The sequence below is a fragment of the Staurois parvus genome, unplaced genomic scaffold (genome assembly GCF_062004578.1).
Source record: "Staurois parvus isolate SC_StPar_1 unplaced genomic scaffold, SC_StPar_1.0 ptg000018l, whole genome shotgun sequence".
In the NCBI taxonomy this organism is placed as follows: Eukaryota; Metazoa; Chordata; class Amphibia; order Anura; family Ranidae; genus Staurois; species Staurois parvus.
Genome location: NW_028317814.1, coordinates 17,365,559 through 17,379,288, shown reverse-complemented (window position 1 = coordinate 17,379,288; position 13,730 = coordinate 17,365,559). Strand labels below are relative to the sequence as shown.

At 40.4% G+C, this 13,730-nt stretch overlaps 1 protein-coding gene across 2 annotated transcripts in view; it reads right to left on the bottom strand.

Moving 5' to 3' along the window:
- Positions 1 to 13,730, bottom strand: part of SCNN1B (sodium channel epithelial 1 subunit beta) — a 140,147-nt gene that overhangs the window by 53,692 nt on the left and 72,725 nt on the right. For both annotated transcript variants that reach the window (XM_089682776.1, XM_089682783.1), the window contains one exon: positions 1,193 to 1,356. In XM_089682776.1, the coding sequence (XP_089538902.1) occupies positions 1,193 to 1,356 (164 nt within the window). The remainder of the gene's footprint in view (positions 1 to 1,192; positions 1,357 to 13,730) is intronic.

The window sequence follows — 13,730 nt, the reverse complement described above, 5'->3', positions numbered from 1 at the left end:
CATGTGCCGAGTGAATCTGTATGGGAGTGACTTTATAATTATCAGTCAACTGCTGCACCTGCAGGGTTCTAATGAGGACAGTTGCAAGGTCTGCATCCCTTTAGACATGATTTTCCTTTGTTAGTATCTCACCAAACATGACATTTTTGTTGCAGGGGATGCTCAAAATCTGATTTGTAGTGCAGACTTCTGGGAAAATCAGTGAGCCAATCACGCAAGCAGAAATTGACATTTTCAGGGGGCGTTCTCTACACCATCTGTGTACAGAACACCTCCAGGTAGCTACATTGCATTTTACAGAAAATTACAGCTGCAGATTTAAAAAGGAAATGTCATTTTTTAATATCATATAATTACAATTTGACTTGTGTCGCAATTGTATACACCATTTTATTTTTTTTATTTTCCATTTTTGTTTCTCATTTAAGTGAAGTTACCTATTAAAATTGCAGAAGGGGTTATTCATTCAGAGTGCTATGAAAAACAATGTTTTCTATAGCAACCAATTAGCTTCTGTATGTAATTTCTGACAAAGGTTCTAACCCATTCCCATAGCTAAAAAAAGTTTTTGGCTTTTGATATACAGTAAAGTATTTTTCATATATTATTCTAATAATTGCTACCATTTTGCTGTCTGTGACTTTGTATACACAGCTTTAAAGATTGCTGAAAAACAGCCAACACGTTTTTTCCTTTTATAAATGGGCACCTATCTCTGGAATTGCACAATTTTGTCATCAAATGTATCCCAGTAAAGGACAAAAAGAGTTCTAATGAAAATGCATGACATTTAGTTTGCTATCATTACCAGCCCATGTATATATTGTGCACTCATGCATCTTGAAGGGGAAAGGGGCATCAAGAGTTACTTTGCTGTGGCAATACTGAACCTCTGGCCTATAAAGTAGCTCAATGCTTTACCTCCTTTAGTTGTTGGCAATTTCATGCTAAGTACGCAATCACTCAATCACTCATCCCCTGAACTCCCAGGGAGTTTGAGAACTGGAAATAAATATACAAGATAACATCCACCTTCAGTGAGTGAACATTGTTAGAATAGCAACTATAAACATGTTTGAAAGACTATTATGAGACTGTCTCGTTTTGGATTCACCCAGTTCCAACCAAATCAGCAGTTGGCCGGCATCCCATCAGATATCATTGTTCTGTGTGTACTTTCCCATCAACGTACCACAAGGACGGCTATAGAGGTCTCCGTTCCGGGCATGGCATAAATCCCCAGATCCTTCAAAAAAGGGAAACTTCTCTGCTGGTGAAGAAGAATTCTGGCAGCCGCTGTGCTCTGGAGATATGGAATATACTCCTCCTGGTCAATGTCAAGAACCATCTTTAGCCCTGGAGAAAACACAGAAGATGTTTACCGTTACTTATGCAACACCTACATGAAAGTGAAGCACACTATACAGAAGACATGTCATGGATTCCCTGTTCTGTCTTGTTGCTCATGCATGGTCAGATTGGGACACTTAAAATGTCCCGTGTTGACTGTGTAGCACCCTCTAGTGTGCTACTAGAATAGTGTAGTGTATTGTAATTAAAATCATTGTGTAAGACTCATGGTAGTTGTGTGAGCCTGTGATTGAAGTTGCATTATTGCAGGTCAGCTGGATGACTCAACAGGTTGTGGCTCTATCGCCTCCTCCTGACTCAGGAGGACCATAGAACTTTACAGAAGTCGGTAAGCAGGAAGGGGTGGAGACCTGATCTCCAGGTTCATGGGAGTCCGGACGATCCCACGTTTGGAGGCCCTGGTGGCGTGGTAGACTGGCCCATAAATATGGAAGAGTCAGGCTGACAGGGCAGTTGGATGGAAGATTGAGTGCTGAGGAGACTATCGGTGCCTGGGAGGGGTCCCCTAGGTCTGGGGGGAGGGGAAGCCTCCAGCCTGTCTTAATGCTGGCTCAGGAGGATATATTCAGCAGTGAGGCATGAATGGGATTGAGATTTGGAGCAGCAGGGAGCAAAGAGGTCACAGTGAGTACAACAGCACTCTCTGGGATCTACAAAGGGAAAGACTACCACATGTAGCAAGCTTTCTAAGGACAGCACTGAGCTCAGTCCTTTATCTTTGTTCCAAGAGATCTTCTGAGAAGCCAGGACGGCTGGTAGTGTTTGCAGACTGTCGAGCTGGGAGAAGTTCTGCAAGGGGAGAGAGGACTTCTCTGCACGTAGCTAAGAGAAGTAAAGCTTATTTTTGAGGGGCTGCTAGTTCCTCGCCCATAAAGGGCTGTTGCTTCTGATCCACACCGACTGACAGCTTTCAGGAAAAGAACACTCCAGGATCTGCCTTTGCACATGGAAAGGAAGTAATTGATTTAGGCCAATCGAGCATCCCATATTTTCCCTATTTCCCTGTCCAAGTGGATTTTCCCTAATAAAACAACAAAACCAAGCCCCCAGTCTGGTTACTGTTTCTTGGATGCAAGTCTGTGTGTGAAATATTTGTTGCCTGGCTGTGCAGAGAGAAGTTTAGGGGTACCCACAACACAGTGGCCCCCACGAGGGTAGGGCTACAACTATGTTTGCCTGATCTTTAAAAGGAATTCTGTTTATGTTAATGGATACATTTAATACATTCAATTTGACACATACTGTGCAACATCCATTCTCTTTGCTTCTTGCAAGACCTTGTGCTCTCTAGCTCCCTTACCACCATCTCCCACGCTTACCTATAGGACTTCTCTAGAGCCTCTCCCTTCCTCTGGAACTCCTTGATCCAACCTGTCCAACTTTCTCCTACTCTATCCGCCTGTAGGCGATCTCTAAAACCAATCTTTTCAGAGAGACCTATCCCAACTCTAATAAACTGCACTTTTACGTTCTCCATCAATTCATCCCTATCAGTTAATATCCTTTGTATCACTTGACTTTCCCTTTAAAATTGTAAGCTATAACAAGCAGGGCCTTCTGATTCCTCTTTTATTGAATTTTATTGTATATGTACTATTAAGCTCCATTTTGTAAAGTCCTGTGCAAACAGTTGGTGCTATATAAATCCTGAATAATAATACAGTATATGCAATTCAGGTGGATGCCCATACATATGGGAACTATGTAAACAATTGCATCAAGAACATCATGCATGTGCTGCTGAGGCCTTGAAATGATTGTTGCCTGACATAACAACACCAAACTCAGGAAAAATCCAGTGCCAATAATCTAAAACAGGTTTCTGCACACTTTTAGGTAGCATAGCCAAGCTAACAGCAATGATAGACAACATGGACTAGCTAAGACAGTCAAGTGACCTGGTGGATATCCAAATCCACCATGCTCTTCCATCAGCTTCTTCTATTGCAGGGGGTTGTATGTTGTTGGTTAAAGCCTTGGATAACAAGTTTCAAAGTAGCAGAAGGCTTCACATTTGATTTATCTTCATTTATCTTGACATATTTCATTACTATGCACACGCAAGTATAAAACCAAGGGCACTTTCCTTTCAATGATAAAGTCTAGAGGAACAGAGCTCGAGGACATAGGCGTGTAGTTCCTTTCAATTATACACACTATATACAGGTATGTGTTTATTTTATACAACATTTTGGGAACTGTGTAGCAAAGAAACACCACAATGTGGCCTAAACTTGAACATAAGCAGCATAAATTTTTTTTTTGTTTAAAGTTTATACAAAAGTTATGAAAAGATATGAAGTCCTCCATTGCCTTCAATGAATAAAACCATCCTACAGACTATGATTACCACCTGCCACCAAAAGAAATTGCTGCAAGGTGATAAGCAGAAAAGGCCTGATAATGTTGTATGCAAGGTTCCTTTAAAACAAACTTTGACCAGCACATCTGAGTATTCTGCACATCCAATAGGGGCAGTAGTGTCCTCCAACCACTGTATAGACAAAGCTCACACACCAAAGCAAAATAAAGAACCATAATGTAGTGTTTTTAAATAACCAGCTGCATATAAAATATTAGCACCTTCAACAACCGTCTGAATAAAACCTCTGTAAACACAACAAAGTAAGCCCATAGTTCACTTACATCAGGGGCTGCCACAAATGGCCCGATGCGGTGGTGTGACGTCACATATAAAAGCTCCTGCTGACGCATTTCTCACCATTGCACATATTCAGGGGCCTCTAGTGTCTGGAACAGCAGCCATGTTTATGCAGCATCTAACCAGGACTTCAACATCATACCGCCATAATGGCGTAGCCTACTCCCATCTGGTTGAAGGGACATGGGACTTTCAATAGATGAGCGTCATACTTTACACATAAAAGTGAAACCACTAAAATTTTATAGCCAAAGGCAAACTCACCTTATATCACCATCATCTAATGAAGTTAACAATGCTATTTAAATATAAATGCATCTGAAAAAGCCAATCAAAGTTGAATATGATTATGTAAAGTCTGGATAGGCTACATATGACAAATCCGTGTGGTCCATATGTAAATGGTGATTGCATCACACATGTGAGGTATCACTTCAAATGTCAGAGGGAGAACAATAATTATAGCACCAGGCACTCTGTTTAACTATAAACTGATAACCTGTGAAGGCTTTTAACCACTTGCCAACCGCGCTATAGCCGAATGACGGCTACAGCGCGATTGTGCAGTCCTGGGAGGGCGTCATATGATGTCCTCCCAGAATGCGCCCTTCGCGGCACCCCTGGGGGCGCACACCCGGCGATCTCCGTGATCGCTGTGTCCTACGGACACAGGTGATCACATGATGTGGTAAAAGGCCAATCACAGTGGCCTTTTACCACGTGATCAGCTGTGTCCAATGGTACAGCAGATCACCATTAAATGCAGTTGCCGGTTATCGGCTGCACTTTCCTCACACTATCACAGCGTGAGGAAAGTGCTGCCGATAACCGGCAATTGTCAGAGGATGGATTGGCACCGATCATCAGGGCACTGATGATCAGTGCCCAGCAGTGCCACCCACCAGTGCTCCCCACCTGTGCCCAGCAGTGCCGCCCACAAGTGCCCAGCAGTGCCACTCACCTGTACCCAGCAGTGCCACCCCCCTGTGCCCATCAGTGCCTAGTAGTGTCACCCACCTGTGCTCAGTAGTGCCACCCATCAGTGCCACCCGTTAGTGCCCATCATTGTTGCATATCAGTGCCACCTCATCAGTGTCGCCTTTCAGTGCCCATCAGTGCTGCCTATCCGTGCCACCTCATCAGTGCCGCCTATCAGTGCCCATCGGTGCTGCCTATCATTGCCCATCATAGCAGCCTCATCAACACATATCAGTGAAGGAGAGAAATTACCTGCCTGCTACATTTTATAATAGAAACAAAGAAAAAAAAACACTTTTTTGTTTATAGCGCAAAAAATAAAACACCCAGCGGTGATTAAATGCCACCAAAAGAAATCTCTATTTGTGTGAAAAAAATTATAAAAATTTAATATAAGTACAGTGTTGCATGACCGCACAATTGTCATTCAAAGTGCAACAGCGCTGAAAGCTGAAAATTAGCCTGGGCAGGAAGGGGGGATAAGTGTCCGGTAGGGAAGTGGATAAAGAGTCTCCTATGGAAATGTTTGGGAACCGAAGTTTGTCGCTGGTCTACAGTCGTACACAATTTTAAAGTTTGCATGTTAGGTATTGAGTTACTCAGCGTAACATCATCGTTAATATTTTACAAAAAAATGGTTATTATATTGTGTGCACTAAAATTAAATAAAGTCTATATTTTCCTGAAAATTTGCACAAATATTATGCCACTTAAAAAATTGCAACAGCTACCATTTTTATTTTTCAGGTTCTCTGATTTCCAAAAATATATTTAAAATATATTTTTGAATATGTTTGAAGTACATTTTTAGCAAAAAATGCTGATTTTGACATCAGACATGAGAGCAGAGTCAGAATTGTTCTGGGGTAAAGCGGTTAAAACCGGCAACTTTTCACAATAATCACTCATCTCATTGCGATTCCGTCTCATCCATCAAAATTGCCCTTTGGGTACATTCCTCAACCACATAGGGGGTGACAACTGTTTATAGGAATGTAACCATACCTGTCTGTAGGTTAAAAAAAATACATTTAGTGTGTACTTAATAAATGAAGTCAGATCCAAAAAATGTAACTTCTTTTTACTATGGGTAAAGGATAATCTAATATTAGGATCATTATCATTAAGGGAATTCATAAAATTCTCTTACAATCCAAAATTGCCTTTTCACATAAACAGAATATCATCATTCTAGTTTTTCATTTCCTTCCCCTTTCTCTTCCCCTTCCCTTTTTTCTTTCTTTTTTCCTGCTTTCTGACAATTGAATCACATAGAGTGTTTTTTTATTTTTACCGCTGACTTTATGTTCACTTTGCTTTTTCTACTTTAACTGAATTGTTGTAAAAATGTCATGCTGGTATCTGTAGTCCGCACAGCCGCTGCTGTTCCCATGGGTAGTAAGATACAGCAGTGTGCTTCCAGGCCTCTAGATGGAGCAAAGAGCTCTGAGCAAGTAGCCTGTCCTCCAAAGACCTTCCCCGTGACGTCATGTCTGCCTATGCATTCCAAGCTGGCCCAGGCACTTCCGGTTGTCTGGCGGCATCCTGGCATCTCTGCGTCTCTCCATCCACAGCTCCAAACCCACACTGGCTGATCTTTAGAACAGGAAGGACTGCCAGTGACCAATATTATTGATAAGCGCCCTTTTTTTTTTCTTTCTTATGAGTGTTTAACACCTCTTACTTATTAAATTGGTCTTTTAATACTACACTTAGTGGTGCCTCCCCTTGTCTTTTTCTTGTCTTCCATATACAGAGCTGGCATACTCTATTGATGGCTGCAGCTGATGTTGCTGGGTTTTTTTCTTTTTTTGGGGGGGGTGCAAGTAGCTGGTCTTGCCTATGGCGCAAAATAGTACAGTATCAGCCCTGCTCCCCTTATCTGCAATTAGAATCTCCTATCCAACCAACAGTAGGTATGGGGCATGAAATAACTATAAGTCAACACACAAAAAATATAATACCCATTAAAGTCGTACCACAATCCTTCCCCTGAAGTACCAATATCATATATCAACCGATTTAAAATACACCCAAAGTCCAAATAAATGTCCCAAATCATGAAAAACTGTGAAAAATTGTCCAAATTACATCCAGATCTTGACAAATAAGTACCCACTCATACACAGTGAAGATGAATCCCAGATGTTTTTCAAATACCTCAAAAAAAGAAAAATCTAGACATAGTGTATTATCTTAGGTCTTAAAGACAGTGCCACACGTGCAGCATGCAAACACTATAGTGCCATAGCAATCGTGTAAACATACTCAATATACACCACTGCAAACCATATAGTAAAAATGCATAATTACCCTAAATTCAATATAATCAACATGTAATCCAAAATTTTAGGCATGGAATATCCTCAGATTGACATCCTCTTCTCCAGACACTTCCCTTAGACCTCACCTAAGACTGTATTTTATTCCAAAATGTGAAGGATATATGTACTTTGGAGAGAACCAGGGGTTCAAAGTAAAAGTTTTTTCTTAGCATCTACCGGAAAAGAATATGATATGATACCAAGTATATGGTATATTTATAATAATAGACAACTAAGAAAATGAAGGAATGGTCACCCCTGCCCTCTTGTGACGTCATCATGCGCTGTGATTGCCCAAAGCATTGCACCTGACCAGGTGAACAGTCCGCCTTTACCATTGGTGTGCTCACCAAACACACAAACGGTCCATGTTCGAGTCGAACATAAGTTCGACCATGAAGCCCAACCTTAATTGTAAGCATCCCTGTCAGTGGTAAATGGTTTGCCTCATCCCTGTAAACTGACACAGTCTTCTGGGGAGCTTGTTCTTTTGAAAACAACAGACTTTGGGGGCTAGATCACCACATAAAAATAGAAGAAAAAATGCTTAGAAAAGAAAACTAATGTAACCATCACATCTAAGAAATGGTAAGCTACAAATCAATAAATGTTTGCTTTTGGGTTTAATACTGCTTTATTTATTTAGTGTGTTTTTCAGTTGCTTTGTGCTTCTATATTTAACAGAACTTGGAGGTGTAATTTGTTATAATCTCCTTAACAAAATTCAAGTGAAAAGAAAATAAAGGCATCATCTTATTGAGTCTTGGGTGCAAGTCTGTCAGAATGTAGCCATCAAGCATTTTTGTCTCCTTTTAAGCAATGAATTGTGCTGACTAGAGAAATAGAACAGAGCTACTGCTATGACTAAGTGCTACTTCACTTGAAGTAGCACAATTTCAAAGACAGCTGTGATTTGTACCTCCGATTTGACTTCGGCAGATAATATGTATCTTTTGGATATTCTATAAAGTGTATAGCATAGAATTACCTTCTGGTAGTCCAGGAGTTTGTAATCTTTTTAAAGTTTATAAGGTTTTGGCATTTAACTCACTGTCATCTGGAATCATAAATCTTTTTTCAGGTTTATCATTCATACGTTATATTTTTATTGTATTTATTACTAGTTCTGTCCTTTTTGGGGAGATCTGACTTAAGTAACCAAAGTGAGGGGGAATCCAAAATTTTGCAGTTGTCATTGGAACTGACTCAGTGAAAGTATCTCCAATAGTGGAACTTAATCCAGTGACAAGATGGGATTTATTCTTGTTTTGGAAAGCTTTTTGGCCCTTCTAAATCTAATGTTTTGACTGGAATTACAGTTTAACCATTTGCCGCCTGCCCTATGGCCGAATGGCGGGCGGCAAATGTCATCAGCGTTCCGGGTGGACGCCATATGGTGTCCTCCCGCACATGTGCAGATTGTGCTACTGCAGAGCCGCGCAGCGGCGCGATCTGTCACCGGCCGTATACCTCGGACACGGCCGATGACAGATCTGAGTATCGGCCCCGTTGCCGGTACCATGTGACCTGCTGTGACCAATCACAGCAGGTCACATGACAGTTGTATACAATGGATGGCTTCATTCATGCCATCCATTGTATACTAGTGTCTAGCTGTGAATGGTCACAGCTAATCACATGCACATGTCATGTGATTAGCTGTGGCCAAATCACAGCTAAGCACAAAAAAAAAACCCTGAATGAATCGATGTCATTCAGGTAAATGCTTGCTTATAGCAAAGTAATTCTTTGCTATAAGCAAATTGTGTAAAAAAAAAAAAAAAATACTGATCACTTCCCCAAAGTAGTACAATGTTACTATGTTACTATGGTAACATTGTACTACTTTGGTCATAGTGAAATATGAAAAAAAATCTTTAAAAAAATAAAAAACATTTAATAAAAAATAATTTAAAAAAAAATATATATATTTTTTTTTTCATACTGTCACCAGTCAGTGTCCTTGATCACCGCCATGCCAGTTATATGATGACGCTGTACTGCACTGGTGACAGTATGTAAAAAAAAAATAGTGAAACTAATTTTTTTAATTTTTTAATTTTCCGAAAAATTATGACAAAAAAAATACAACTTCAAAAAACTCGTCATGCCTCTTATGAAGTACGTCGGACTGTCTACTTTGCAAAAAGGGGTCATTTGGGGGATATCTTTACTGTTCTGACATTCTTGGACCTCAAGAAGTTAGATTGGCTGTCAGTACTTCAGGATGGATCAATATTCAGATCTATCCCATAGTTTGTGAACTCTATAACTTTCCTACAAACTAAAAAATACATCCTAATTTGGGTTATTTTCACCAAAGACATGTAGCAGAATACATCTTGGCCTAAATTTATGAAGAACAATTATGTATTTGCAAACTTTTATAACAGAAACAAAAAAAACCTTTTATTTTTTTCAAAATTTTTGGTCTTTTTGTGTTAATTTAGCAAAAAATAAAAACCCCAGCGGTGATTAAATACCACCAAAAGAAAGCTCTCGTTGTGTGAAGAAAATGATAAAATTTTAGTTTGGGTACAATGTTGTATGACCGCGCAATTGTCATTCAAAGTGTGAGAGCGCTGAAACGTGAAAACTGGCCTGGGCAGGAAGGTGTAAAATTGCTCGGTATTGAAATGGTTAAACAAGTATTAGATGATCTGAAACATTCCCTTAGGCTTTGCAATTTATTGAACAAGCCTAAGACCATTGGAATTCTTACCATGTATTAGGAACGTTGTTCCTCTGGCTGAAACTGAAGTCAGTATCATTAGAATGATGACTTGAAAGATGGAAAAATCTTAACCAATGATAAAGTATTGTTTTGTAATAACATTCTGTACATTGGAATTTCAGTTTATCACTGTTTTGGGTACCAAACACATAATCCTAACTACTAATTTGATCTAAACTGACCAGAACATAGCCCTAAGGTAATTTCAGATAAAACAACACCCTCCCTCTAAAAAAGAAAACAAACACCTGTTAAAAGAGACACTATAATAGTCATAGTATAACAAACATGACCAACATATTATTCTGGGTAGCACAATATTGAGTCCATAACACTTCCACAACATTATTATGAACATGAGGCCAGACGTGAGTTTTGCCCCCTAGTGGGGCTTAATTGTAGATTCTACAATTAAACCCCACCAGGGGGCAAAATGAATCAGTGGAAGCAGCCTGTGGAGCGTCTCTTTTCTCTTGTTATTAAAATGGAACTTTAGTCAGAAGATTAAGTCCTGATAGATCACTTCATTCTAGCCCCTTTTTCAGGTATAGCAAAAAAAAAAAATGTCTATACTCTTCAAAATCCAGTAAGGCCCTGTCACTTCCTGCTCTGCACATGCTCAGTTGCTCTCTATTCTTGGCACTGTGCCTAAAATCATAGCCACTAGAGGCTGATCATCTGACAGCTATAGATTTACTGTTGCTGAAGGGAGAAGAAAGCAACATAAATGACACAGGCTGTGCTGTGGGAACACAGATTAGGGAGGGTAAAAATAAAAGGAGTGATGACAGGACAAACTCAGCTGCCAGGGAGTTACTTACAAGGATAGTGTCTTAATGCTATCTTCCTGATATTCTCTCCTTTCTCCTTCATGGGAAGACTGTGAACTTCAGCACTGTAAAGTTTCTGCCAGCTTTCCTCTCTAATAAGCCAAGACATACAATCAAGGCTGGAAATGCACACATTGTAAGTATAGAAAGTTACATATAGTTTTTGAAACCAAGGAAAGGGTGAAAGTTTCCAATAAGAAAGTAACTTTTCTGGTCTTGAACAAGAATAAACAGGAGCAATGCTGGAGGTCATTTACAGCACACACTCATTTTGGTAGCACAATTATTACTGTGTAACAGGGGTGGACTGACAACTCATGGGGCCCCCGGGCAATAGGGGATCATGGGGCCCCTGTGTCCTTGCCCAAACTCCAAAAAGCCTATGAAAAAGGTACCAGGGGCATCTCATGGCGCCCCCTACTGACCCCGGGCCCTCGGCAGTGCCCGAGTTTCCAAATGGTCAGTCCGCCCCTGCTGTGTAATGTATGTTCTTTTGTTAAAGAACAATAATTGTTATCTAACTGTTATGGGTAAAGTTCCCCTTTAACCACTAGGGGAACACCCACAGTACATATACTGTGGCAAGGAGGGCCCTGTGCACAGGATCACGTTTATAAATGTCATCTTGATTTCGGGGTAGGGGGCATGCGTGAGGCACGCAACCGCCCTACCAGTGGCACCGAACGTGGCCGCGAGTGTCAATCACCGGGTCCCAGCCGGTGATTACCCGCCGGAGCCCAGCAATTGCCAGCAAACACTGACAGGGAGCACAGCTGCATTATTTTCAATGGAGCTCTCCTCCCTGTCAGTTTGGGCACACTGATCCGGATGCATGAGCTCAACCTTCCGGATCAGTGTGCTTACAGTGAAGCACAACCCCCCCCCCCTAGTGAAACACTCCCCTCACACAGTTAACCCTTTGATTGCCTTCTAATGTTAACCCCTTCCGCCCCAATGCCATTAGTACAGTGTCAGTGCTTTTTGTTTGCACTGATCACTGTATTGGTGTCACTGGGGATGTCAGTGACCCCAAGTAATTTTCCCCCCAGTGTCAAAATGTCCGCTGCGGTCCCGCCATAAGTCGCTAATCGGTGCCAAAAGTAGCTGATTGCCGCCATAAGTCGCTGATCGCCTCTATTATTAGTATAAAAAAAAAATCCAGTATCTATACCGCCATTTGTAGACGCTATAACTTTCATGTAAACCAATTAATTTACACATATTGGGATTTTTTTTTTAGCAAAGACATGTCGCAGAATACATTTTGGCTGAAATTTATGATGTAATTTGATTTTTAAACTTTTTTACTGGACATGTTTTATAGCAAAATAGTCCAAAATATTGTTTGTTTTCTAAAAATTGTTGGTCTTTTTTCTTATAGCGCAAAAAATAAAAAACGAACAGGTGATCAAATACCACTGAAAGAAAGCTCAATTCGTGGAGAAAAAAGGATGTAAATTTAATATTGGTGCAGCATTGCATGATCGCTCAATTGTCAGTTAACGTAACGCAGAGCCATAATACAAACCACTTATGTAATAAAGTTTGTAGATGCATTGCGGATTTGTAGAGTGTGGCTAGATGTTGTTCTTTTCTACTGGCTTATGGGTCCAAGAATGAGCTTGCACCTACAGCTGGTTCTGCAGGACGGTAGGAGGGTGGCGTAGCAATGGAAGGAGATTTGTACGTAAATTATTCTGGGTGTCGGGTTTAGGTCAGACAATTTACATATTAGGAGTCATTTCATATTCTGAATTGCAAGAAAAATGATTAAGAAATTATATATTTAAAGCACTAAACAGCTCCACCATTGGCGACTACAGAAAAGGTTTTTAGTTTACACCAGAGTTCCTCTTTGCTTAATTTGTTTTATGCTAGATGCTGACTTGCAAAAACAGTTTCTAAGTTCAGAGGAAGATGTCTATCAGAAAGGTTGGCGTGTCTTGTTCAAGCAGGCGTGTCCGGCATAAAACATAAACACAATGGTAATTTAACATAATTGCAATAACAAAAAAGACTTTTCATTGTTTAAACTACAAATAAAAAATGAAACAACCCACAGTAAATCTTCCCTGAACTCGAGAAGGTTGGAAACAATCTTTAGAAAGAAAGTAAGGACAGAAGTCACTAAGAGGGAAAAAACATTCCAGAATCTTTATATAGAGGGTTAGATTTCATAGCAGGAACATCAGCTTCTACTACATGAGACATCAATAGAGAAGGCATAGATATGTTTTGGGCACTTGTTTTGAATTCCAGCAGCAGAAAAGAGAGGAAGCCCTGTGTCGGGAGAAGTTGTTTCTGGAACCTGCCCAATACCCATATTTTATTTTCTAAATTATAGTAACTTGAATTGAACTGTCACAATCCTGTGCAATTCTAACATCATATAGTATAATAAAAAAGGTAATCTTACAGTGATTGTAAACCCATTTTTTAAAATATCTTACTTACCTGCTCCAGAACAGAACAGCCCCGATCTTCCATTTCTCAGGTCCCCCATCGGCACTCCTGTCTTCTTTCCCCTACCAAATGCCACCGGTGCAAGGCACTTGCTATGGTAGAACTTGTGTGGGCTCACACCTGAGCCAGTTATGTGTGTCCATAGCTTAGTCCCGCCACCTGTTCCCTTTTCACTGGCTGTAATTGACATGCTGCTGTCTTTGAGCCTGTGAGGAGGGAGAGAGCTGGGTGAGCTGCATAGCCCTGAATCTAAATCCAGCTCAGGTAAGTATAAGGGGGGCTTCACTCAGAAGGTTTTTTACCCTTTTTGAATCAAGTAATTTTTCTTAAGGTGTTTTTGAATTTTTCTACAAACCAAACAGCAGATA